The sequence below is a fragment of the Chelonoidis abingdonii genome, chromosome 21 (genome assembly GCF_003597395.2).
Source record: "Chelonoidis abingdonii isolate Lonesome George chromosome 21, CheloAbing_2.0, whole genome shotgun sequence".
Classification (NCBI taxonomy): Eukaryota; Metazoa; Chordata; order Testudines; family Testudinidae; genus Chelonoidis; species Chelonoidis abingdonii.
In genome coordinates, this window is record NC_133789.1 from 930,546 (window position 1) to 956,720 (window position 26,175).

Below are 26,175 nucleotides of genomic sequence, written 5' to 3' on the forward strand. Positions count from 1 at the left end.
TTGCAGCCTGACGCTAACGAGCCGGCAGCCACAACAGCAAAGCTGCGAGCACACGCGGGGGAGGGAACGGGGTCTGGGTGTGAGTCTTGCAAGGAGTTTTTATTAACAGCCAAACATCAGATCTAGGAAACAGGCACTGCGCTCTCCCTGCGTGTGTGACAGACAGTCTGCCAGATTCAGCTGCTGTCCATCCCTTCTCTCTGAATAAAGGGGTACCTATGGGCATAGAGGGCACTTACAGCAATAGGCGGATTCCTTTCTCTGTAGGAATTGGCCTGTTGTTCCACAGCCGGATAATGCCTTTTATGCAAGAGGTGAACATGCCTCTGCCCCGGGGCCTTTGACCCCACGCTGGAGGATGAGTTTTCCTCACTAGAGGACATGGTTGGAAAGATCCTGACTGTGGACCGGGCTCCTCCAAAGGGCATGAAACCTTTGTCAGGTCAGACCAAGTGCTGAGGCCCTGCCTGCGTGTTTACCCACCCTGACTTGGTTGGTTTCTGATGACATGGCAAGACGGTGAGAGCCAGAGCCCATCCCAGTAACAATTAGCAGTGTCTGTGAAGAGCTGCTGAGCGCACCATCACCCCCCCTCCCGCCGCACACTGATCATTCGGGGGATTTCGAAGCCAGGCCGGAACCCACGGTGGTGCTCTGACAACACAGTCCAGGCCTACCCCACTGCACCCCCATGGTGCCCCCTTCCCTGCTGGCTCTTCCTCCGCCCCCGCGGCCCCCATTAGTCCCCCTGCCCACTAGGGGTGCTGCAGGCCGCGAGATGGAGTAGGGGCCAGTACGTCACGTCCTGCATGCGCGGGGACGCGCTGTGCGATCCCGGAAGTGACGCGGGCGATGTTTGTGTCCGGGCTCGGCCAGGGGCCCGAGCGTGCTTGGAGCCGGTTTCCACCCTCGGAGTCGGAGCGGCCGGGAGTGCGGGGCGCTCCCCGTCGGGCATGGAGGGCTCCAAGTCATCGGCCTGCACCATGCAGGTGAGCTTCGTGTGCCAGCGCTGCAGCCAGCCGCTCAAGCTGGACACGTCCTTCAAGATCCTCGACCGGGTCACCATCCAGGAGCTGACAGGTACGGGGGTCCCCGGCGGGGGTCCCCGCCCGAGCGCTGGTGGCGGGGAGCGGGGCATGTCCAGGGGTGCCAGGGAAAGGACTCTGGAGGAGGGGATGGAATCGGGGTAAGCACAGGAGGTTTGGTGTTTTCACAACACTTCGCTGATCAGGCGGTTAGGACGATTCCTGTCAACCTGAAATGCCCTGGGGGTGGGTTTAGGGCAGCAGAGAGGGGCTGTCTGGAAGGTCAGTAGGACGGGGGTTAACACTCAACCCTTTGTGGAAGAAAACGGCTGGGATGACCACAAGTGGGACCTTGAATATACAGCCCAATTCATTCAGAAACCTGCAGCTCTGAGAAATAGTTTCATTGTTGATTGTGCAGGATTTCTTCAGTCCTCCAGTAATTGTTGTTCTTTGTTCAGCTCCCTTACTTACCACAGCTCCAGCAAAACCAGGAGACATTCATGAAGAAGAGACCAACTTAACAGAGGTAAAAGTTTTGGATTGAATATCTTGCTATTCCTTTAGCCAAGGCCCTGTGATAAAGCTACTTTATCTCTTGGAGGCTACAGGTTAGCCTCAGCTTTAAATTAATTTGTCCCGGGAGGATGATAATCCTTCGTTTGAGAGAGAATCCAAAAGGAAGCTGATTCTACTCTTTTATGTCATGAGTGGCATTTGATTGGCTGATGGTGTATTGCCTTAATTTCCAGGAAGCCTTCACAGAAAACCGTCAGGATGGTGTATCCAGGAGATTTATTCCACCAGCCAGGTATCACTTGTGTTTGCAGTAAATTTTCTGAAACATTGTGGGAGTCTCATGCTTCTACAGGTATTTATCTCTGTAAGAGCTGCCATGATGGAAGTCATTGGGGCTGCTGGCGTCATTTCAGAATACATCTTACTAATTCTTTATTTATCACACACTCCACTCTAGTATATGAAGGCCAAAAGAACTCCCATATGAGGAAGGATAAGAGTAACTTGCATGCTTTGGGTGTGGGTGGTTGACCACAGAAGTCATGCATTAAGCACAAATTCTCCCTTGCTGCAGTGAACCTCACCTAGTTTTATGCTGAGATCCTCAGCTTCCTTGGGCACTTGGGGTATTCACTGGATCCAGTAGGGTCCCAAAAGCTTTCTTAATCCATTCTATTCAGGACCTTCCTACTCCCACCCCCACATCACCCTTTCATGTAGCAGCTCTAACTCCTGCATTTGTGGTGTTCTTGGGACATTATTTACCACCTAAGGGATGGCACAGAACTAATACCTGTGCACTGCCACCTAAGACAGCAAATCTTCCAGTGACCTTCATGTAAGTTCAGTGTATAGATAGATAAACCTTTGTTCAAAAATCAAAGAGAAAGGACTGCACAAGACATCAGAATTAAAGGCACAGTGGAGGGGTCTCTGTGAGGAAGCTTTGGGACATAATATCCCAGTGAGAGAAATTCAGTGATATTCTGACATTCTTCATCAGTTCACAGCTATAAAATCCCTTTTTCTTCAAGAATGATGTCAACAGAAAGTGCCAACAGTTTTACTCTGATTGGAGAGGCTTCTGATGGGGGCACCATGGAAAATCTCAGCAGAAGACTGAAGGCAAGTCTCATGCTGACAGACTAGAGTGACTGACAAAGTGTAAGTTCTTTGGGGTAGTTTGTGAGTTGGAGTTGTAACTCATATTTCTGGCCTCCAAATATTTGTGTAGAATAAAGGTAAAACCTTAAAATCTGTTCAGTTTATCAAGCTTGGGCTGTGAAAAATGGCACATTGCTGTTCTCTTAGGGGCCACAAGTCTGTCCATTGAAGACTCTGTTTTTCATTTAATACTGATCAGAACCTGGGGCTGATTCTAAATTTTCTATACTAAGAGTGAACTCTTTCTCTAGGTTACTGGTGATCTCTTTGACATTATGTCAGGACAGACAGATGTGGACCATCCTCTGTGTGAGGAATGCACAGACACCCTTCTAGACCAGTTAGACACACAACTCAATATCACAGAGAATGAATGCCAGAACTACAAGTGAGTGATTTATTACTGACCTGTTGGTGCACTCCATCATCGCTTCCAGTAGCCTTAGTCTGAAGAGCAGGGAAAGAATATAGATATAAAGAAGTCCCTGAACAGAGCATTTGGCAATTCTCCAAATCTCATCCTTTGAGAACTGCCTTAAGTATCCTTTTGTAACCACCTGCTGTCTCCTGTAGACGATGTCTGGAGATCTTGGAACAAATGAATGAGGACGATAAGGAGAAGCTGCAGATGGAGCTGAAAGAACTTGCTTTGGAAGAGGAGAGATTGATCCAGGAGCTGGAAGAAGTAGAGAAGAACCGCAAGATGGTAGCAGAAAACTTTGAGAAAGTCAGGGCAGAAGCAGAGAGACTGGATCAGGAGGAAGCACAGTGAGTCTTAGCCAAAGTCTGTTTCGTGGCAGGAGAGACAAATATGTACAAGTGGGTGTATCAGACTGGGTTGTGGGTAAACATGTACTGTACTTCTAATCACCCACAAATACTGTCTGGGTACATGTGGCTTCCTCTATTACAAAACTGGGGACCTGGCACCTTAGTTAGTTAGTGACTTGCGTCTCTCTCCACAGACAGGGTCTGTCTGGGGGTAGTGGTGCATGTAGGAGTTGGTCTCTTGCTGTCCTGTTCTGTTGGTAGCTTTTTCATTGTTGCTGTTTGAAGGTATCAGAAGGAGTACAGTGAATTCAAGAGGCAGCAACTGGAGCTGGATGATGAACTGAAAAGCGTTGATAACCAGATGCGCTATGCCCAGATCCAGTTGGATAAACTGAGGAAAACCAATGTGTTCAATGCAACTTTCCATATCTGGTAATGTAGGCTCTGGACTAGAGGGGCAGAGCTGCTGCAGCTTTCATGATTCTGCATTACAGCATCATTGCCAAGATAGCAGCTTGGTTTTTGGCAACTTAGGTGCTAAGCAGGGCTGAAATGTACTTCTTAGCTGAGAGCAGGCGATCAGATCGCCTCATGGTGGCAGCTGAAAGGGCAGGAAAGGAAACATGCTCTACCCAGGCTGTGTGAGGAGATTTGCAAATGTGAGAGCAGCTGGCAAGTGCTATCTATAGGCTGTCAAACCTGGGACCATGTGGAGCCCAGTGCTGAGCCCTAACTAAACAGCTCTCCGTGAGCTTTTGCACTTGCCATGTTGAATCCTGAACTTTACAAAGACAATGTAAGCTGCTCCATTGTCTTTGAGCTCCGTAAAGAGACTTGATGGCTTGCAGGGTTATTGCCTTCCATTACAGCAGCAATGGGGATTAGGGCCCACTTGACCTAGGTGCCATAGAGACACTCCCTGCCCCAAAGAGCTTACTTACAATTTCTTGTAACACAGGCACAGTGGGCAATTTGGCACAATTAATAACTTCAGACTTGGCCGCCTCCCCAGTGTCCCTGTAGAATGGAATGAGATCAATGCAGCTTGGGGGCAGACTGTGCTACTGCTTCATGCCCTTGCTAACAAGATGGGCCTGAAATTTCAAAGGTAAGAGCAGTTCTTTATACACCTTGTGTTAGCTATCGTACCATGGGAAAAGGCACTCACAGACTTATCTGCCTTTTCTTTCAGATACCGTCTCGTTCCCTATGGAAATCATTCATATTTAGAGTCCCTCACAGACAAATCGAAGGTAAGAAAATCCAAAAATAATCTGCCTGGAATGCTAAATTCCCTCTATTCCTGCTAATACGAGTGAGCAAAAAATGTAAATCCTGCCATTCACCATTAGATCTTATTACAGGCTTAATAAAATTGCTGCTGTAACTGCCTTACCTCTGATAATCATAGAACTGGAAGGGACCTCGAGAGGTCATCTAGTCCAGTCCCCTGCACTCTAGGCAGGACTAAGCATTATGCTTCATGCTCCCCTGGGGTTGGAGGTGCAAAGAAGCAGAGGAGGTGCTCTGCTTTATTTAAAAGTAATTCTTCTGGCCAGTTGAGGTGTGTCAGTGGGCTCAAGAATCCTGTCCAGGTGGTGACTGGGATGAGTGGAACGCAGTATGGCTTGGCTCTTGAAGGCAGAGGAATCGCTAGGGCCCTGTCCTCCACCTGTGGTAAGAGTTTCTAAACTAGTCTCTCTCTTGGCTGCCTAGAACTAACTTCTGTCTTTTAGGAGTTGCCCTTGTATTGTTCTGGAGGTTTAAGGTTCTTTTGGGACAATAAATTTGATCATGCAATGGTGGCATTCCTGGACTGTGTGCAGCAATTCAAAGAGGAGGTGGAGAAAGGCGAAACTCGCTTTTGTTTGCCTTACAGGTAAATGTCTCTATCTGAAGTGCTTCTGTAACATAGTGCATGTTAACCCATGCAACTCTGCCAGTGCTCCTGCATCCTGAGCCATAGCATTCTTTGCTATTCCAGGATTATCTTACTTTCAGCCAAATCATCTGATGGTTCTGTGCTTGAGTGGAGAGCAGTACAGAACCATTTCCTGGGTTCTCTCTCTTTTGACCTTAATGTGATTTAAAGCTAGTTACTCAGTAATGAAAGGCCACTGCATAGTTGTTTTTTTTAAAGCTGGTTATTACCTTTGTTAAAATAGGGGATCAGGCCATGTCTTAGACAAAATGTTCAGCGCTCATGTAAGATTCATAACTCTGAGATTGAAGTATCCAAGTACTGTATTTTCAGACCCTTTAAGTGTCAAACCCAACTACGGAAATAACTGCTTCAAAATCAGTCAAATGAAGCTAGCTTAAATGAAGTAACACCAGAAGAGATTACACAGCATTAGCGGCTTATCAGAGGTGACTATGTTGAAATGTAAATGTGTTAATAAACCTCTGTTTATATGATACAGAATGGATGTGGAGAAAGGCAAGATCGAAGATACAGGTGGCAGTGGTGGCTCTTACTCTATTAAAACACAGTTTAACTCTGAAGAGCAATGGACAAAAGCACTCAAATTCATGTTAACTAACCTGAAATGGGGTCTTGCCTGGGTTTCATCCCAATTTTACAACAAATGACTGTGTGCGCGCATAGGTGTGTGAAGAACTTGTCCTGAGGGCTAGAGAGTATCTGCTTTTTTTCCCTCAAGAATGTCATAAATTGTCACTTAATATTAACCAATACAACATGTTTACAATACCAAAAATCCACAAGACACTTTAAAATTTCATTTGACAAGTAGTGCATAGAAAAGCAATATGTAAAATTGTACTGTTGAGCAGAACAGAATATAATTCAGCTCTTTATGAAATAGCTAGATAGCAAGTATATGAGAGTTTTATAGACAAGTCAGAAACTTGCTGTACAGCACCAGTAGGTATCTGATGTAATCTCATTACAATTTAACAGAGAATGCAGTTAGAAAAATGAAATATTAGTGACACAGTGAGAACTGTGTTGTGGGCAAAGCCTATGGAAGCTCTGCCTGATCACCCTAAATGGTGTCTAATGCTTGAAACTCAATATCTTCTCTTTAAATCAGAACTTAATTTGGTGCCACTGAACTTTGAGGGTTTGATATTGTTTAAAACATTGCCAGCTATTTAACAATTTGTAACAAATATTTCCTGCAGCCTGTTACTGCACAAAGGTGCACTGAATAACACTGTAATAAAATACTTTGTATTCTGGATAAATTGAATGCTTCCATTCCACATACACTTAACTACAGCATGGCATCCTTTGTACTGGTCTGTAGATCCTGAATAGCTTTCCATCCAAGTAAGATTTAAATCCAGCTTTCAAAGAAGCTGGTGCTTGATTTGACTTGCATTTCCCTCCCCTGTTAACACTGGCAGACTACCTAACTGACTTTCTTTTCAGGCTGTGGGGAAACTAGATCCGGGGGGCAGAAGGAAAAGAATATAGGAAGGAACAACCTTGATATTGTAAACTGTTCAAGACAGTCACTGCTTCTGCAGAACAGCAACTGTGTGAAGAAAGCCTGGCCCGGCTTGTAGCACTTGTACACAGTAGAACGGTTTGTAGACTTATTGCTGCCGTTTCTATAACCATTTTTCCAAAAGCAAAACACTTCACCATGGCAGCATTTTACTCCAATGTCATTTCATCAGTATAGGGGATAGTTTGCAAAGGCCAATTTTAACAGTTTTAAATGCCATATTTGATAGCTGCTACATAGCAACTAAACAAAAGTTCGTCCTACATGAGTTACAAGTCAAAACCACCTGCATCTGTTACAAAGGATTAGTGGATGAAACATGGCTTTGAGGACACTGATACATGGGAAAGGTTGCAGTGGAAAAGCCAAGTTTATTTTGTAGGAGGTACAACATAGTTCTCTGAAGATCTAGTTCCTTTGTTCTTCCTTGGATTAGTGGTGCCAACACTGTGCTTCAGTATTGCATATGAAAACTCTAAAATGCTTTGTGTGGTAATACCAGTGATGCAGTTTAAATGCTCCACAACCTTAAAAAAAAATCTTCCTTATTTTGGGCAACAGAAGGTAGTTCTAGATCTTAAATCTTTGAGTATTTGTAAAGGAAAATAAAAACATGAGTATAGTCCACCCTATGGCTCCAATACTGTGCTATCTAGCTTCTATGGGAATACAAATACATTAAAAAAACAACACTAGCCCTTTGCAATTAGCCAATTGAGGATCCTGTTAGTGGAATCTTTCTCCCTTACAGGGGAGGAATATATATATATATATAAAGCAACTAACTGCTTCCGCTGTGAGGGGACAATTTTAAATAGGACCTGTTTTTATACTATAAAACACAGGCTGGCTGTTTGTGGGAGATTTGATGCCTTGTGGGGTTACTCCCCTCCCCCGTTTCTGCCAATGGAAGCCTTTGGATACAGCATATTCTAGGTGTAAGAAAGCGGCAGGCTTCTCAGAATAGGTTAGCAAAGTAATGAGACACTCATGTTAAATTCCCAACCTCCCCTTGCCCTGCAGTACTAATATATTGAAGGACCCCATCTTTAATATACTCTCAGTGCAACACACCTGTACTCCGTAAACAGTAAAAGATGCAAAAAATTTTTAGTCAATGTAGGCCTAAGACCTGCACTGTGTATTTCTTGTCTAGCAGTACCTGATTCCAGTATTCAGGGTTTAGTATGAAAGCGCTTGTGCTGATGATGCCAACTGCCAAGAGCATGAAATCTTCCTTTACTGACAAAAATTTTGCTCTGTATAATTAAAACAGTAGTAATATCTGCTTTAAAGTGAAGCTGTTCTGTATTTCAACAGCTAAGTGTTGTAGTATTGATTCTGTGTATTTGGAGGTAAACAATTCTAGTGGCATTTTAATGTACAAGACACACGTACAAATAAACACTTTTAAAAGCCACTTCAGGCTGATACTAATACCTTCAACTTAAAGTCCAATCTCCCACGACTTATTTGTTTGGCTACATTTTCATAAAGATAAGAGATCCTCCCTGTCTGCCTATTCTACAGCAAAGTTGCTGAAGCATTTTGACTTTTATAAGCATATGGAAAACCTGAGAATATGAGCTGTAAAATGTTAGGAAAACCAGTATTATTTTGAGGAGTATGCTAATAACTCTTATTATACTTGGCACTTCTGTAGTATTTTGTCTTCAAAGCTCTTTTGAAAACACTTATTGATCAATGCCAGCCTAACAGGCAGGTAAATATCACTGTTCTGCAGATGGAGAAAGATGCAGTGTACCCAGGATGACAGTCACTGTCAGAGCTGGGATCAAAACTTGGCAAATTAAGTTAGTCATACTGAGAACTGATTATTCCCAAATACTACTTACTATGGAAAGGAAGCAGTGCATGGACGTTTTGTATACTTCTTGACATTTCATAGAATTAGCAACTTAAATCCAGAAAGCTCAGTCCCAGATTCTTAGTTCACGAAGAATGGTCTGTTGAGTTGTATTGCAAGTAACTGTGACTTGTATTTTCTCAGTATGCTGAGCACTTTCTCTAATCCGTATCTGCTGCATCATAATTTGTCAAATAGACAACTATGAAACTGCAACAGATGGATGGTAAAGGCACAAGAATGTGACCCTCACAAGCTTTTTCTCTCCCCTCTGAGCATAAAATCAGTACTAGTTCAAATGTGTCCTGGGGCATAGGTGGTACTTACATCTGGAGTTCACTTGGTGTTGAATTCTCAATAGAAATCTTCAGTAAAGTATCATAGATGATGTTCCGCATGAGATAAGTTAAATCCAGTAGGTGCATGCACATCTTATGCAACTGTTTCATAGGAAGTAAGCAGCCATTATGTCCTAAAGTGGAGATTATACATGGTCAGCTATATATTTTCTGATCCATAACACTAGATTATGAAAAATATTAGCCATTATGACCAAGGCAGTTTTGTGTATTGAGTTTATGGCTAAGATTTTCAGTAGTGACCACTTTAAGGTGAGGTACCCAAAACTTGAGACTCCATAAAAGGGTCTGACTTTGCTCAGCAATTTCTATCAATCAGGACCCTTTAAAGGATCTCAAGTAGAACACCCAAAAAGTCACAATTCACTTTGGAAAAACTGTGGCCTTATATAACTGCTTTTAATAAAAATATTAGTCTTATAACAACATCTTGCTAAACAGCCAAAAGACCAGTTACCCAGATACATTTCTTCTTGGACGCTAACTGCTGGGCTTCTCCCTCTGTGAAGTGTAAAGCTTCTTACTTGTGTCAGTGGTAGAAGGTTCTTGTGCAGATTTCTATCATTTGACAGGTAAAATGAGGCCCAGGACTCACCCTAGGAAACACCCCAGGGTAGGGAGAACACTTTGAAACTTTGGGCTTTCCGTTAATAATAACCATATGGGCGAGTTTCTCTCTGTCACTTCATACTTGATTTTACCTCTACAACAAACCACTAATTTGAGATTGTTTGTTTCAGAGTTTAGTGGTAACTGCATTTAGTCTTTTTTAATTTCTACATAGTTTCTTCTTATTAATACTCTTACCTAACACCTCCAGAAGCAACTCAACATAGGCAAAAGGAGTTGGCACGTTGATCTGGAAGCACAGAGCCTTCAGTATGGCAAGTTCTGACTCCACCAAGTTCTGTTTTGTGTATGAATAGTCTAAGGACTGCAGAAATTTCAGAACTGTGTTATTGTTAATTATCTGGAAAAAACAGTGATGGGTTATTTTTAAAACTGCTGCTGTGCGTAAGAGGTGTTCTCTCAAGATCCCAAAAGTTCACCTGCTTGATGATATGCTGTTAATAGTTTCTTTTTGAGCCGAGAACTAATAGAATTTTTGTTTAACTTGCCTTCTAAGCTAAAAATGGAAAATGCAAGCTGAAACTATTACCCTTTGCCAGGTAGTAGCACATATTGGGGTTTTGCAGGGCTGTGCCCCATTGAAGCAGAAATCAGGGATGCTGAGTTTGGGTATTTTATCAGTATAACTTTTTTGATTTACACAATATACACGTCCTAGAACAGAAGTGGTCACACATGGCAGACAAGCAAAACCCTACCCCTGCAATATCAGCCCTAAAACATTGTCCACTTCCTAGGAAGTATTTGTCCCAAGGGTCAACTCCAATTAGCGAGATTAAGGCAGAGAGAAAACTCTTGCTTGCAATATTTTCCTCAAAAATAAAATACATCACAATACTAACAACAACACAGCATTTCTTCAGACTGAATAGGGCATCACACACTAAGAAAAATAACTTGAAAAGCTATGTAATGGCATCATTTGGCAACTTCCTCCATGACAATCCTGGGTCTTGATATTGTGGTATGCTTAACAACCAACTGGTACAGGTCATGGATACTTTAAATAATAAAATTATGTTAACGTCTTTCATTGTGAAGGTGCAGTGTACAATTTCCAGAGGCATAACAGTTACTGTGCCCGAGTGCAAGAGAGTCTAGATCTTTCATGCCCAAATTATCCTGGATTACACAGTCACTGCTATCCTTTGAAATAATAACTCCTTTGGTGCGGAGTTTAGATAAGACCAAAATCTAAGAAAGAAATAATATATTGTACTAGCTAAAAATCTGGTGTAAGAAAGTGGTTAGTTTGCTCACATTGTAGTGAAAAGAAAGTTTGCTTGCAAGCTGAATGCAAGACACAAGCCGCAGCACAAATGTGTCACACATCTGTGCTTTCAAAGTGCCCCATATGTTGCCCTCTCCTTGTTCATTGTTTGTCCTTGACTTTTTGATAGAGTTATAGCTCTCTTCTACATGCTTAATCATAAACCTGCAAGGAAAAAAAAAAGCTAACTGTGTTAGGAATCATTAGGAAAAGGATAGATAAGACGACAGTAAATATAATGGCACTACATAAATCCATGGTATACCCACACCTTGAATACTGCATGCAGTTCTAGTCACCTCATCTCAAAGAAGCTATATTAAAATTGGAAAAGGAACAGAAAAGGGCAACAAAAATAATTAGTGGTATAGAATAGCTTCCTACAAGGAGAGATTAAAAAGACTGGGTCTGTTCAGCTTAGAACAGTACTTAGAAGAGTACAGATACAACAGAGGTCTATAAAAATCATGAATGTTGTGGAGAAAGTGAATAGGGAAGTGCTATTTACCCCTTCACATAACACAAGAGCCAGGGTCACCTGATTAAACCTGCTGCCTATTAATTTAAAACCGAAAAGGAAGTACTTCTTCACACAATGCATAGTCAACCCGTGGAACTCATTGCCAGGGAATGCTGTGAAGGCCAAAACTATAACTGGGTTCAAAAAAGGATGTGTAAGTTTGTAGAGGATAGGTCCATCATTTGCCAAGATGGTCAGGGACACAATCTCATGCTCAGGGTGTCCCTAAAGCTCCAACTGCCAGAAGCTGGGACTGGATGATGGGATGGATCACTCAAAATTGCCCTGTTCTGTTCATTCCCTCTGAATCATCTGGCACTGGCCACTGTCAGAGACAGGGTATTGGGTTAGATGGACCACTGGGCTTGCCCAGCAGGACCATTCTTATGTAAAAGATCAGCTCTCAGAAAAGTTGCCTTTTGCTAACAAAAAGAAAAGTACTTTCAACATGTATTCAAAATACTTTACTCTCAATATACATACCAATTATGCTTGTAATTAAATGACAGGAAAGACAAAGATGCAGCTATAAAGATACTCCATATCTTCAGCCTGAGCAGTGCAGAGTACATACAATATAACTGTACTACAGATATAAGAATTGTGTGTTGTCCTTGCTTGGGAAGTTACCTTTCAAATATTTCAACTGCTTGATATCGTGCAGATTGGTCCAGGAACCATTTTTCACACAAAAGAAATACAAATTCTGCAAAAAAGTGCAATTAATCCTAACTGGAACTGATGGATAAGATAGACACACTTTATCAAAAAATAAAAGTAACTAAGCGAGACGATAAGGAATCAGACATGCGAATTGAATCAGTCTTTATAGAGAGGCCACAAATGGGAGTTTATGCAGAGGATAAATAATGAGGAGTCCTTGTGGCACCTTAGGGACTAACAAATTTATTTGGGTGTATCTATTGGGTTCCTGGGAAGTGGGTGGGCGATTTATTTGGGTGTATCTATTGGGTTTCCGGGAAGTGGGCGGGCTTTGCTAAAGGATCCTCCCCCAGCCTAAGGGGAGGACCCACAGGACCGCAGAAGCCCACTGATTATGGGGGACAACTAATAAAAGAACAGGGACGGGAGTGCGGTCAGAGGGTCATAAGAAGGGAGCCTGACGGGGACACCGAGCAGAGAACCCCGGACAGCGCCCACTGCTTCTCGAAGGCGTCAAGGGAGCCAGTGGATGCCGCCCAGAGGAACTCCGCCCGGATACGTGAACGGATCAGGGACCGGAAACAAGCCCCACAGTCACCGGAGTCTCCATTGGCCAACCTCCTCTCCCTGGTCGTGTGGATGGCTTGTTTAGCCAGGGCGAGGAGGAGGTTGACCAGGAGGGCCCGGGACTTCGTGGGGCCACGGATAGGGAGTGCGTAGAGAAGGAGGTGAGTGGATTTGGGTGTAGCAGGGTGCTTACCCTGCTCCTGCCCTGAAGGGCTTAAAACAGCCCTGGGGGAAGGTTGTGGCTGGAAACAACTAAGCTGGGCTGACTGGGAAGTGGCTGCAGCTGGGCCATGCCCCAATCAGATCACAGCTGGTCTGTATAAAGAGGCTGGAAGCCAGGAGCTCAGAAGTCTCTCTCTAGCTATAGAGGGAGAAGGGCCTGGCTGCAAGGAGCTAGACACAAGGTACCTGAGTGAAGCAGGGCTGGGGAAAGGCTAGGGAGCTCTAGCCTGGAAAGCCCCAGGCTGTGGCCTAGCATTGGGTCAACAGGTACTGGGGGCGGGGCGGTTGGCACAGGGCAGCCCAGGGGTAGGCCAAGGCAGCAGGTCCAAACCCTCCTTGCCAGTGATGAGTGGGCTAGTACTGTCCCCAGGCATGGGGGCTAGACAATGACTGGCAGTAGCCATATCCTGAGGCAAGCTGGGGGTTCCCTGGGATAAAGGGGTTACTGCCAGGGGGCAGCACCCCATGTAAGAGGGCACTGGGTCCAGGGAGGGACACAGGCCAGAAGACAGGCAGATCACTGGCCTGCAGGCGGAGCTCCAGAGCTGAAGCAAGCTAATTCCCAGAAGTCACCAGCAGGAGGTGCCACAGGGGTGAGGCCGCTCGTCTACACTGGGCATAAGCTGTGTTAGTCTCTTTGGTGCCACAGGTGCACACATCAGGCATTCGTGGCAGGTGGACACGGACACACAACATACAGCGGCTGACAAGATGTGCATCTCTCACCTACTATCTGGGTCTCTTTGAAGCATCCTGCTTGATGTGAGAGCTCATTCAGATAGTGTTCATTTTCTGTAGCTAAACAAATTAAAGTATCTTCAATGATCTCAGGAGCAACAACTCCAAAGACTGGCTCCGGGGTGCGAAACCTGGACGCTGCCTGCGCCTCTGAGCTCATCTCGGCACTTCTGGCCGGTTCTCAAACAATAAAATAACATTTTTTTAGCACTGCGGCTGTACCCACTGCAGTAATCATTAGAGAGGGCAGCACGTAGTGCACGGGACAAGGCGGCGGTGTAATCAGGAACTGGGCTATGGAAAAATGACACCTCCTTGCTGTGGCCGTGCTCCCTGCGCGTTTGGAGCCATGCTGGCGTCGGTCACCGTTAACACGTACCCTGGTGTCCGTGCTGCGGGGCTATCACACTTACAGGCGGGAGAAGGGGATTTCAGTCGGGCCTGGGGCTCCCTCGACAGACGTGTGAGCTACATGCCCAGCTCCCTCCCACCACGCGGGAGCGTGACCCAGGCCCGGGGGCTTTATGGAACCGCCGTCTACCAGGGAGGCGCCTGGCTGGCCGGTAACACGAACTCGGGGACAGGGTCCGCAGCGCAGGCAGGGCCGCCTGTCCCCCATCCGGAAGCTGGCGGCTCACTGCCGGCTTCCCGCCCGTCGGCGGGGGGACCCGCGGGCGCGGCTGCAGCCGGGCGTTTCCCAAGAGCAGATGCAAGGGGCGAGCTGGGGAAGCCGCTGGCCGGGTCTGAGGCAGGGCAGGGCGTGGGGGTAAAGGGAGGCGCCAGCCCGGGGTGGCGGGAGCTGGAGGCCGCAGCAGCTCGGCTGCTCTGGGATATTTTTTTCCCTCTCTCTACCCCTCCTCATCTCACATGCCGCCTCTCGGCCAATCACACGACGCCATGGCCCGTTGCCATCTGGTCACGTGGCATTCTTCCAATCGCTCGAGGCGCCTCAGTTAGTCACATCTTCCCGCCTAAAAGCTCTCCGGATCTCGTGAAGTCACTGACCACCAATCACAAGAGACGCTCAATGGACGCTCAGTGTCACGTGGCCCGCGTAACTAATCGGGCGGGAGCACCTGGTCCCTTAGAGGTGATTGGCTAGAATCGGAACTGCCGCCGCTCTGGCGGATGGGTATTTTGCCCTCATCGAACACGGCGGCACAAGCGTCACGTAGGCGGAGTCAGGCCGACGCGGCTGGGGTGCTCGTTTGCTCGAGACGGCTATGACGATACCTTCGCGCTCCGCCCACTCAGTCACGTGGGCGGTGGGCGCGGCTCCGGGGGAAGATGTCGGCGCCGCGGGAGCCGGGCCGGGACTCGGAGGCCGCGTTCGCGAAACGGATTGAGCCGGCGCGGGAGCCGGAGCTGAGCGCCGAGCAGCGGCGCGTCATGCAGCGCGCGGAGGAGGCGCTGCGCCAGCGGGGCCTGCAGGGGCGGCTCCGGGGCCGCAACCTGCTGACGGGGCTCGGCATCGGCGCGGTGGCGTTGGGCATCTGTATCCGGCCGGGGCTGGCCACCCGAGAGCGGGTGACCGCGAGGGCGGGGGCGAGGGCGGAGTGGCTCATTGCGGAGCTGTTACAACGGCTGTACGGTCGTGGCAACGGGGGCAACGGGCCCCCTCCCGGGGAAGAAAGAGCGGGGGCGGGATAGCGGCGTCGGTTGGGCGGTGTATTCATGGGGGCGCGGCCCCCGGGGAGGGGCGGGGCGGGGGCAGCGGGCCCCCCCGAGGAAGGGGGGTCTGGAGGGATTCCAGGGGGAAGGGCCCCTGGGGGTGTTTCTGATTCCCCCCATGTTTTCCTGAGTGGTCCTATCCCAGATGGTTTCACCTTCTACAAGATCTCCCAGGAGCGGTTCCTGGACGAGCTGGAGCAGGAGGTTGAAGCTGCCCGGGCCCAGGCTGCCAAGACCCCAGTGAACTGAGACCCTGAGCAGGCTGGATCCGGCTGGAACTGACGCATGTGCCAGAGACCCTCCGCAGCCCGACTCCTCTTGGGTTGCATCTGCCTTTGACATGCCAGGCACTCCCTGTGGTGAGCCGAGTCCCCCTCGGTGGGGGGGGGCTCCTCTCCCCTGTGCGGACCAGGCTTCTGCCACCTCCAGTTAAACCTTCTCGCTGCAGTTGCAGACTGTGGTGCAACAGCATCAGCTTTGTTTCCTGGTGGGCTCTTCTGCTATTCACCCCCTGCAGCAGGTGGGCCAGGGCCTCAATAAACCTGTCTAAATGATTCACCAGAGTGGGTGTGTGAAATGCCAGCCCTGGGCCACCCCAGGTGGGGCCTGCTGGGGGGCACCTGAGACAGGGGTTGGAAGGATAAGTTTGGGTAAGTGCAACATCCCTGTAATATCTTCTTGTTGGTGGAAATACACATGCGGGAGCTTAAACGTTGTCTTCCTGGTCTGTCCCAGCAGCCCCTGGGTGGTTTGTAGCTATTTAAGAGTAAATGAGGAAGTGTCTTGGACCAAGCTTATTGGTTGCATGGGCTGAACATGGCTGCCTTGGAGCTACATCATGAAGTCCTTGTGTTCTGATGCTGCGAGGAAGCTATGGGTGGTACCTGGCTTGGGGGTGCCACCCAACGTGTTTACCACCTGCAGGAAGAGGAGGATGCAGCATGGAGTGATTCTGCCCCATGCCACGAAGAGCCTAATTATCCACTGACCTCAGCACAAACCCTGTTCTATGGGAAAGAGTAGAGCCCTGGGAGAGGCTGACACATGGAAATGTGCCTCTTTGAGCTTACTCAGCCTTTCTAAGCTAGAACATGGCTGCAGAGCTCCCTGGAGTGAGTTGTGCTGCACTTCTGGCTGAGCAATAATCTCCATTCCACTTGCAGCCTGGAATAGCCAATCTGCATTGCACCACTGTAGCCAAGACCCAGCCCTGTAGGGGAAGCATGGGATTGCCCAAGCCATGGTCCCTGGGCTGCTGTCATTTCCCCAGGTCAGGGTGTTTGAGGCACTGGGCTGCTGGGGGGTGGCCACTAGACCTGGAAGTCAGTGACTCATTCCTTAAAAAAGTGATGCAACTTTTGCAGATGTGAATAAAACCAACTGTGGTGAGCTACTTGCATGGCCTCTGGCTAATGATGCCTGTAGGCCTGCTCAGATACTCTAGGGAGAGGGAAAACCCTGTAAGTGATGTGGGGAAGGTGCCGATATGCAGTTTCCAGGACCCACTGAATTAGATACAAAGGTGACATGCTGCCCTCTGGGGTAAGAAGGCACAAATCACCACCCTCACTGCCAGGAAAAGGTGGCTCTTAATGCCCCTGGCCCAGCCTGCAGTGGAAACACTCCTTCCTTTGCCCCTGTGAAGGGCAGAGCTCCAGCACCTGCAGTTGTTATGTTCCAATAAATGCCTCTGGAAATTGTGCTTCCAAGTTGATTATTAAGGCAGCTGGTGGCAGGAGGCCAGCTCAGTGCCTCAGGGACTGTTCTGTGCAGCACACATTTACCTAAAAGGCTGAAGACTGTTGGGAATGAGATTTTCCAGCTCATTGGCTTAAGTCCTGAATTCACAGGACAGGCCTCTCCTGCTTCAGCCAGGACAGCAGGTGTATTAGCTAGGGCCACCTTCCCATTCCCACCCCACCAGGGACACAGCAGGCTTTCTCCTCAAACTATTTACAAGAAAAGCCTCCCCCCCCTGCCACCCCTGTCCTACAGGAAGAATCAGTTTGGTTACAAGATGCTCCAGCTGCTGTGATCACACCCCACCATGCAGTCAGTGATCCCTATTTGATCTGTTTTATTCACAACCACTGTACAAAGTCTCTAAAAAGCCTTTTACAACAAGGTCAGTCTGTCCTATGGAGAGGCAGGGCAAGGGCAAGGGCAGTGCTTCATGCTGGAGCTGTGGGGCCAGACCAGAAGCCGAGGTCCAAGGCTCCCTGTGGGCTAAGGTCCAGCAAGTACAAGCCTGAGGCCTGTTGCCCAGGAGAATGGCTTGGCACAAGGGTGTAAAAGCACGTGGCCCGATGCTGCTGGTTTATGGTTCTGGGGTAAAGAGGCACTGAGAACTCAGCCCATGCGCAGGGGGCAGCACCCCTCTCACTGCAGTGGGGCTGGCGGCTCCTGGCGAGGAGTAAAGCACAGAGGTGAGTTGCCATAAAGGGGAGGGACAGTGTCAGCACCTGCATTTCCTATAACCCAGGCCCTGCCTTCAGCAAACATGACCCAGGGGCTAAGTGCTATGAGTCCAGGCAGAGGTAAGACAAGCCACGCCCCAGGTAGCCTGGGCCTGCATCCATGACATCTCACTTGCCCTTTGGGTGGGGGTGGCCCTGGTGCTGTCTGGGAGTGTGTCTGAAGAGTAGGGGGTCAGTGAAGGGCTGGGACTCGGCTAAGCAGGAAGCGTTTCTCAGCTGACACTAGGGGGGCTCTGAAGCAAGGCTCCCAGTGGTCCTAGGGAGTTACCCTGCCCCACTCAGGCTCCTTCCCAGCCCGCAAACCCATCTCCCTGCAGCCCGTGAACCAGGATGGGTGCAGCCACCATCAGACTTCACATGGGCCCGTTGGGGCCAATGCAGATCCTCCCCAGTGCTGTCAGACAAAGCCAGGAGTCTCCAGGCAGTGGGCACCTGCACCAAACACCATGGGGCCCAGTGCCTGGCTCCACAGGGACAAAGCTGGGAGGGGCACACAAGGGCAGGAGTCACCATTCCCCACTGTGCCAGTGCTGTCTCCACACCCGGAAGAGCCTGTGGGGCAGGGCGCTGCCTGGGCAGCTCACAGCAGGGCCTCTCACCACCCCTCCATGGCAGCTGGTGCATGGCTGAGGTAGTCCCTGAAAATCGGTGCTGGCAGGACGGTTACTGCAGAGAGAGAGAGAGAGAGAAGGGGGCACTCACCCTGAGGGGCCTATGGGCAGGAGCCAGCTGTGCACACACTCGGGCTCAGAGCCGCATGCCCGGCCCCCCAGGGGAACCCGGGCTGTGTCGCTTTGGGGTGTCCAGTGCCTCCATAGCACATGCTCCACCACAACCTCTTCTGTGCCAGAGGGAGCATGGCACCCCTAGGGTTCGGTGGGATAGGACTACAGCCCAGGAAGCCCCCCAGCAGCCCCACCCTCACCATTCGGCTGAGGTCTCCGGCGAATGTCACCCCTCTGCTCGGCCGCTGCTCCTGCGAGCCGGTACTGCTGCCACTCAGCGAGTTCCTGCGCATGATCCCTGCTGGGAGCCAGACGGGGTGAGGGGCCAGGGGGCCCTGAGCCTCCCCCCATGAAGCAGCCCCCCAGATGCCTGCTGCACAGCCTGGCATGGTGCCCAGCTGGCATGTGGGGACATCTCCCCCACCATGGAACACGCAGGTGAATGCCACCTTCCCCAGGGCAGAGACCTGAGGATCCTCCGTGCAGCCCAGGGTGTGGCCCCCAGAGAGCTCCCCACAGCACATGCCCCTGGGCACTAAAGCCACATGGGGGTCCCAGGCAGAGAGAGCAAGGACAGTGGGGGGCAGGGGGATCAAGTGCCAGCAGGGAGCAGCTAAGGATGGCAGGGATGGGGGGCAGGTGCGAGAGGACAGTGGGGAGGAGGCTGGGGGGTCAAGTGCCAGCAGGGAGCAGCTGAGGACAGCGGGGGGAGGAGTTCAGGTGCCAGCAGGGAGCAGTGGGACAGGTACTTCCAGGCTGCGAGAGGACAGTGTGGTGTGTGTGTGTGTCAGGTGCCAGCGGGGAGCTGCTGAGGACAACGGGAGCCTGGGGGGCAAATCAGGTGCCAGCGGGGAGCAGCGGGTCGGTACCTGTGGGCTGTGAGAGCTCCAGGCGCTGGAGGCTGTTGCGCCGGGACGGGTTGAAGCTGCCCTTGGAGAGGCGTCTCTGGCGGCTGGAGAGCATGGCGGCTGGGGAGACGATGCCCGGGGGGGCCTGCTTCCCCATCCGGAAGTACAGATCCTCAATCTCCCTCTTCTGCACAGCCTGCAGTGTCTGCACTTCAGAGAGGTGCCTGGGGACAGCAAGGCCATCAAGGCAGGACAGGGCAGGGGGTAGACGCCTGTTTCTAGCCCAGCTGCCCATAGGGAGGAGACTGGCAGGAAGCTGCCTTATCCCACCCCAGCCAGCAGCCCCCCTGAGAGCTCCCTGGAGCCAGAGGCTCTTGCACAAGGCCCAGCTTGCTTCCCTGCTGCCCCCCAGCAGTGCAGCACGTGGGAAAGGCCAAGTCGGGTACCCCACTCACTTCTGGCGCAGGCTCTGCAGCTCCTCCCAGATCTCCTCGTCCTCACTCTCCGTGTCGTCGCTGCTCAGGTAGGACGAGCTGCGTGCGTAGCTCATCCACACCTGGCTCACCATAGCCTGCTGAGGGCTCTCGGCACTGCCCTCCCCAGGCCTCTCCGGGTCGCTCTCCACCAGCGCCACCGGCGTCCCCTCCTCGGCCAGCAGCTCGTCGGGGTCCTGCACCGGGGTATCGGGGACAGAGTCCGAGTCGGGGCTTGTGCTGCCCTCCGTGGCGGAGGAGCTGGACACCGAGGGCTGAGAGGTGGCGCCAGCCACCCCCTCCCAGGGCTCCTGGACGCTCTGCTCACTGTCACTCTGGCTCTGCTGCCCCAGGGTGCTGTTGGCTGGGTCCTTGGATGTGGTCACCTGGAATCTACCCAGAATCTGGGGCTTGGCCTCTGGGAACAAACGGGGAAGGGCAGGTTAGCAGGAGCCGGCCCAGCGTGCGCCAGGGCAGGTCTGAGCACTGGGCATGGCTCCCCATGCATTGGGGGGAGAGCTGGCACCAGGCACTCTGCGATGCCAGCCATGTTCCCACCCCGGGCAGGCTGCACCACAGCTCAACCAGCACCTTTACCTTCGTTGATGGGGGACAGCCGGGCCTTGGCCAGGCCAGGGGCGGGCGACTCAGAGACGATCAAGTGGCTGCTGGGTTTCGGGGAGCAGGGCGATACCTAGGAGAGAAGCCAGTGAGCCAGGTCAGGGAGCACCGAGCCACTCCCTTGCAGGGTCCTGGCCCCCAGCAACATCCAGGGCCATCTAATCCCCAGCAGCAGATGGGCCGGGGATTGAGCTGCAGCTCCTTGGCTCAGGCCCAGGCCTCCGGATTAACAGGCTGCTCCAGGCCTCACTCTGAGCCAGCAGCACCGCCCCAGCCCAGGGGCAGCAGCTCGTCCCCCAAGTAACACCAGCCCCAGGGCTGATCTAACTGGTCCCAGCATCACCCACCCCCTGGGGTCATTCCGCCAGCTCCGGCATGGCCTGCAGCCGGCCCCTTCCCACCAGCCCTACGCCAAGAGCCAGGGTCTGGCGCCACTAGGGCATGTCCTGGCTGTGCCCCCACACTCCTGGGGCCTTCTGGCAGCTGTTTGACCCACCTCACGCTGCAGCACTCATGCCCCTTCTGGGGTTGCTTACCAAGCCGCTGTCCAGCGCCCCTGCAGCAGGAGCTCTCCCCGATGCCAGCGGACTCTCCCCGATGCTGCTTCTTCCCAGGCCCTGAGGGGGAAGAGCAGGGCCCCAGCCCCCTGCGACGCAGGTGCTGGTGGGCTCCTGGGTCCAACTGCAGTGTGGCACTGCCTCCACCTGGCCTGCAGGGCCAGGAGAGGTGAAGTGTGCCGGCCCCAGGTACAGCGACTGCGGGCGAGGTATCGGTGCAGGGGCATGGGGCCCTCCCGGCGGGGGGGCAGCCAAGGAGACGGACGGCAGCAGCGTCTGGGCCATGCTCATCATTGCCAGGGAGAACATCTCAGCCAGCGAGAACAAGGGGGAAGTGGCAGGAGACCAGGGGGGCGCAGTGGGTGCACTGCTGTTCATGGGTGGGCTCAGGGGGCCCACGCCTCCCCTGGATGGTGTGGTGGACAGCAGGGAGTCCCCAGCCTGGGGCCCGGGTCCGGCAGTCTGTGGGAAAGACTGGGATGTTGGCAGCGGGTACGGGGCCAGGCCAGGCACCATCAAGGAGGAGGGCCTGCTCCACGCAGCTGCACTGGGGGAACCTGCAGAGGAGAAAGAGATGAGCATGGGAAGGGTTAACCATGTCCCCACTCCACGGCTGGATGCTCCCCCTCCCTCCCATCTAGGGTCCCCACATCCCTGCCCCCACACCCCCCTGCAGCTAGCTGCTCCCTTGGAGGGGCAGCAGCGTGGGTGCACCAGCTCGGCTGGGGGCCGTGGCCGGCCCTGGGGAAGGTGGGAAGGCCGGCGTCTGAGCTGGTACCTGGCGGTTCTGCTGGGAGCAGAGGCTGCAGCCCAACGGGCTGGGTCCCTGGCGGGGTGTCTGCGAGGCTGAAGAGGTCGTTTTCAGAGGGGGAGCCACTGAGCGAGGGCTGGACCGGAGCCAGCTCCGACTGGCCTGGGCTGCTGCAGCCCAGGTCTGGGAGAGAGACAGGGAGTCAGTCCTGGCACACCAAAGCAGCAGCCCTCCCCCCACTGGGGCCAACTTGTTCAGTTGCCGGGCAGGGGGTGGCGCAGGCCTCTTCCCGCATAGGCCAATGGCACCTCGCTACTGCTGCCCAGGCTGCAGGCACCCAGCCGGCTGCAGGAACCGCCGTTCACAGCAGACATGATTCCATCACAAGCCAGCGGACAGCACAGGACCACCGGCCCAGCCCCCCAGAGAAGGGATGTCACAGGCCCAGGGCTGGGGCAACCTATTGCAGGGGGGCAGGGGGTGGCAGGCACGTACCGCTGAGCAAGGACGAGGCCGAGATGGAGCGCGAGAGATCCTGCAGCTGCAGTTCCGCCTGCCAACGAGAGAGAGGGCCTGTGATGGGCCAGGGCTGCGGCAGGATCTGGCCCACACGCCCACCCACCCCCTCGCTGGGACCCCCCCGGCAGAGCCCGGGAAGCTGGAACATGCTCTCTGGAGCAATGCACAGACAAAGGGGCGGGGGGGCGCTCACCAGGAGGGCTGCTCACCGAGAGTGAGGAGGCCACTCACTGGGCAGCTGGAGGGTGAGGTGAGGTGCTCAACGGGGGTCTGGGGGGGCACTCACAGAGGAGTGGGGAGGCACTCACCTGGAGGGCTCTCACCAGGGGACCAGGGGGAGGGCGAGTTGCTCACCGGGGGATGAGGGGGGGGCTGCTTACTGGGGGCACTCACCGGAAGGCCGTTGCTGGTGGCAGAGGGCGACAGGCTCTCAGGCTGAGGGCTGCCAGCCGCCCTGGTGGCACCATGCCCGTCCTTGCGCAGCAAGGTCTCCACGCGCTGGATGATGTCCTGGATTCGACGGATGAAGCTGTCCTGCTCCGACTGGAGGATGAACTCGTTATTGACCTGTGGGGCCAGGCAAGTGCGTCAGTGCTGGGTGTGGGCCCCCCAAACCCTGCCGAGCCCAGCCAGGCCCTGCACTCACCATGACGGCCGCAATCTCCTCCGGGTTGTCCCCGTCCAGGTCGAACTTGAAGGTCACCATCTTGTTGTTGTAGGTCTGCAGCTGGCACTCCACCACCCGGTCGCTCTTGTCCGAGATCTGCAGGACAAGGGCAACTCATAGGCAGCTGCGGAGCCCCCCTTCACCCCCCGCTGGGAGCCAGGTGGCACACAGGGAGGGGCCAGCGGTTGCAGTACTAGGCCTGTGCCAGCCCCGCTTCTCAGCCTGTGCAGATGGGTGGCTTTGGGGGGACCTTTTGCCCCCTCAGTGGAAACATGAAGGCCTGATCAGCGCTTCCGTCCCCCACGTCGTTCCCTGTGAACTGCACGTCCACACACAGGCAGGAGAGCAGGACTCAGGGCGCTGGAGCAGCTGCCGTGATGCCCCCATGGGGCCAGAGCCAGCTAGGAACAAGGGAGATCGGCCCAGGAGCAGTTGCTCCCCAGGCACCCCCAATTCCCTGCCACCCTGACTTCCCCGCGACAGCTGCCGCCCCACACTCCCCATTCACAGTGAGCTTCTGCCCCCTAGGAGCCTGTGGACGAAGGCACTTACATTGGTGATGCGCAGCCTCGACCTGGCTCGGCGCCGCAGCAGCTTCCCCGAGGCCCGCTTGGCCGGCAGCTTGGCGTTCTGCTCACTGGCCGAGAGCCCTTCGCAGCCGTCGCTCAGGCCGGACGCCACGTCCGATGCGTAGCTGTGGGGAGGCCCCAGCACAGGGGCAAGAGTTAATAATGGCCAATCCCACCTGCCCCAGCCCAGTATCTTCTGTAACCCGCCCTGATTCCCATCTCAGTGACCAGTCCCAGCCCCTTCCAGCCACCACCTTCCGCGGGGGCAACAGCTGCTCCTCCCACCAAGGGGCTGGGGGCACGGTGCTGACGAAGCAGGGCCCAGACGTACCTGTCCACTGGGGAAGAGAACTCGCTGGCCGGGGCAGAGGGCAGATGCTCCATGGGCGAGCTCACTGCGATGCTCTGCAGGGGAGAAGCCAGTATGAGGGAGAATCGTGGCACCCCCAGCGGCCCCCCAAAGGGAAGCGACAGGTGCCCCTGTGGCAGTGTGAGGCCCCACTCACCACAGGGAAGCAGCTCTCTGACTGGGCAGCTGGTGGGCTGGAAGGGTCCCTGGTGGAGAAGGTGCCCGAGTGGCAGTGGGACAGGTCTGGCGAGTCCACAAACCCAGAGGAGCTCAGGTACCCATCTGTCTCGCAGTCAGCTGGGGAGCAGAGAGCAGGGTGAGTGGCCAGCCCAGGGGCCCATCCCACCAAATCCTGGCTCCCAGCTGCCCATGGGGGAGGGGCAGGGCAGGCTCCCCCCGCAGGAGCTACCGTTTCTCACCCCACTTCCCCAGGATAATGGGAGAGAAATAGGAGCAGCTGCCTCGAGCGATCACTGCCAGGGTGCCACGTTCCAGCCCCCAGTAATTCAGCCGCAGACACCAACGAGAGGCTGAGAGCCGCTCTCCCTGCACCCCAGGGAGACACAGGCCAATGCCAGCGACACCCCCCCCTCACCCCACGATGCCCGCGCACTGGCTACATACAGGCGGTGGAGGAGTAGCTGGTGTGCCGATACAGGAAGTGCTGGTGCTGATCTGCCTCGGGCTCCTCGGGCTCTGGGAGGAAGGTCCCCACAAAGACAGAGTCCCCGGAGCCAGGCGTGGCCGGTGAGGCCTGGGGGGTGGTAGGCACCGGGGGGCATTTCAGCTCCTCCAGCAGGGGCAGGATGCCCAGCTGCTTCTCCTGCTCCTGGTGCCGCAGCTCATCCTGCGCCCGCTTCAACTTCTCCCGCTTGCGCTTGATGGTGACCACACGATCCCGCACCGCCTTGGCCACCAGCTTGTAGTCCGCCTCACACACAAAGCCCAGGGTCACCTGCAGGAGGTGCGGGGGGCGTGTCAGGCCCTGCCCCGGCAAAGCCTGGCAGAGCGATCTGGGCACCCAGGGAAGCAGTGAGCCAGGCACAGACGAGGTCAGGGAGTGGGCTTGGTTGTGCTGGGGCAGCCCAGGCAGAGGGTAAGACAGTTGCTGCCCCAGAACAGACCCTGCCCCCTGCACAAGGCAGCAGCACAGATCCCAGCGGCGAGCGGCTCCCCTGCGCCAGAGCTGTTGGCAGCGTGGGTACATGGAGGGGACTGGGCTGGCCCAGACCATTGTCTCCCCATCCCAGGCAGGGGCAGGGCTGCTCCTCCTCCCCCCGCGGGCACCTACCATCTCCTGGGCCACCTCCTCAGCCACGTCCTTGTGCAGCTCGAAGAGGAACTCGAGGGCGTTGTTGTCCTTGTACTTGCCATGCAGTTTCTTAGTGTCGTCCATGCGCAGCCAGAGCTTGAGGCTGGACTTGACACCGTCGTCCTCCTCAGCCAGCTCCACATGCACCCCCGTGTCCTCCTGGAAGAAGGAGTGCTCCAGCAGGTCCTGGATGGTGTACCTGGCGGACAGGCCGGGGTCAGCACAGCCTGGGCACCCTGGGGGGGCTGCTGCCCAGCTGAGGAACCCAGCACGGCACAGGGACCCCACTCAGCACAACTGGCACCACGGGACAGAGCCCGGCACATGGACTGAGCCAGCACCAGGGCACCCTAGCTCATCTGGAACCCTGGCCGCCAGCCCAACCCAGCCAGCCCCCTCCACCCCAGAGGCCTGCAGCCCCCTATCCCTGCCCCACCGGCCCCACACTCCTGCCCTGCCACACCCACCTCTCAGCCTTGTTCATGCGGATGCAGCCCTCAATGATTTCCTTCAGCTCTGGCACCTTCACCTTGTAGAAGCTGTTGGGTTTCATGCCCTGCAGGGAGACATCCCGACAGTCAGGCAGGTCCCAGACCAGGCTGTGCCCGAGCAGCTGTGACACCCTCTGCAGCACTGCGAGCAGACGTCCCTGAACGTGCAGGGGGCCGGACTGAGGTGAGACTGACCCTGTGTCACGGAGTCTGGCCCTGCACCCCTCTTCCTGGGACCCACAGTGACTTTTCTCCAGCCAGTAAAACAGAAGGTTTATTGGACAACAGGAACACAGGTTACAGCAGAGCTTGCAGGCACAGTCAGGACCCCTCCACTGAGTCCTTCTGGGGGTT

The 26,175-nt window shown here is 53.3% G+C and overlaps 4 protein-coding genes across 8 annotated transcripts in view; 2 read left to right on the top strand and 2 right to left on the bottom strand.

Moving 5' to 3' along the window:
* The first annotated feature begins 844 nt into the window (after nucleotides 1-844).
* Nucleotides 845-6,689, top strand: BECN1 (beclin 1). The gene is made up of 11 exons (XM_032772748.2): nucleotides 845-1,080; nucleotides 1,487-1,554; nucleotides 1,778-1,836; nucleotides 2,579-2,669; nucleotides 2,960-3,096; nucleotides 3,282-3,476; nucleotides 3,765-3,911; nucleotides 4,438-4,587; nucleotides 4,672-4,732; nucleotides 5,216-5,358; nucleotides 5,903-6,689. Exons 1-11 carry the CDS (start codon nucleotides 954-956, stop codon nucleotides 6,069-6,071), a joined length of 1,347 nt encoding a protein of 448 aa, XP_032628639.1. The 5' UTR covers nucleotides 845-953; the 3' UTR covers nucleotides 6,072-6,689.
* Nucleotides 6,690-7,306: 617 nt separating this feature from the next.
* Nucleotides 7,307-14,322, bottom strand: CNTD1 (cyclin N-terminal domain containing 1). Its single transcript, XM_032772754.2, has 7 exons — nucleotides 13,780-14,322; nucleotides 12,232-12,307; nucleotides 11,072-11,246; nucleotides 9,989-10,151; nucleotides 9,150-9,294; nucleotides 8,118-8,214; nucleotides 7,307-7,482 (listed from the first exon to the last, which is right to left on the bottom strand). Exons 1-7 carry the CDS (start codon nucleotides 13,949-13,951, stop codon nucleotides 7,327-7,329), a joined length of 984 nt encoding a protein of 327 aa, XP_032628645.1. The 5' UTR covers nucleotides 13,952-14,322; the 3' UTR covers nucleotides 7,307-7,326.
* A 719-nt stretch (nucleotides 14,323-15,041) lies between these two features.
* Nucleotides 15,042-16,016, top strand: COA3 (cytochrome c oxidase assembly factor 3). Its single transcript, XM_032772753.2, has 2 exons — nucleotides 15,042-15,286; nucleotides 15,608-16,016. Exons 1-2 carry the CDS (start codon nucleotides 15,079-15,081, stop codon nucleotides 15,709-15,711), a joined length of 312 nt encoding a protein of 103 aa, XP_032628644.1. The 5' UTR covers nucleotides 15,042-15,078; the 3' UTR covers nucleotides 15,712-16,016.
* A 1,506-nt stretch (nucleotides 16,017-17,522) lies between these two features.
* WNK4 (WNK lysine deficient protein kinase 4) overlaps nucleotides 17,523-26,175 on the bottom strand; it is a 28,789-nt gene continuing 20,136 nt past the window's right edge. For 3 of the 5 annotated variants that reach the window (XM_032772745.2, XM_075059575.1, XM_075059576.1), the window contains exons 5-20: nucleotides 25,798-25,886; nucleotides 25,310-25,529; nucleotides 24,643-24,973; nucleotides 24,176-24,315; nucleotides 24,001-24,074; nucleotides 23,653-23,794; nucleotides 23,080-23,196; nucleotides 22,827-23,000; nucleotides 22,410-22,467; nucleotides 21,942-22,097; nucleotides 21,143-21,720; nucleotides 20,583-20,679; nucleotides 19,968-20,403; nucleotides 19,534-19,736; nucleotides 18,865-18,965; nucleotides 17,523-18,605 (exon numbers count right to left, since the gene is read on the bottom strand). In XM_032772745.2, the coding sequence (XP_032628636.1) occupies nucleotides 18,603-18,605; nucleotides 18,865-18,965; nucleotides 19,534-19,736; nucleotides 19,968-20,403; nucleotides 20,583-20,679; nucleotides 21,143-21,720; nucleotides 21,942-22,097; nucleotides 22,410-22,467; nucleotides 22,827-23,000; nucleotides 23,080-23,196; nucleotides 23,653-23,794; nucleotides 24,001-24,074; nucleotides 24,176-24,315; nucleotides 24,643-24,973; nucleotides 25,310-25,529; nucleotides 25,798-25,886 (2,919 nt within the window). In that variant the 3' untranslated portion in view covers nucleotides 17,523-18,602. The remainder of the gene's footprint in view (nucleotides 18,606-18,864; nucleotides 18,966-19,533; nucleotides 19,737-19,967; nucleotides 20,404-20,582; nucleotides 20,680-21,142; nucleotides 21,721-21,941; nucleotides 22,098-22,409; nucleotides 22,468-22,826; nucleotides 23,001-23,079; nucleotides 23,197-23,652; nucleotides 23,795-24,000; nucleotides 24,075-24,175; nucleotides 24,316-24,642; nucleotides 24,974-25,309; nucleotides 25,530-25,797; nucleotides 25,887-26,175) is intronic. The other 2 variants (XM_075059577.1, XM_032772747.2) reach the window with 2 other exon arrangements.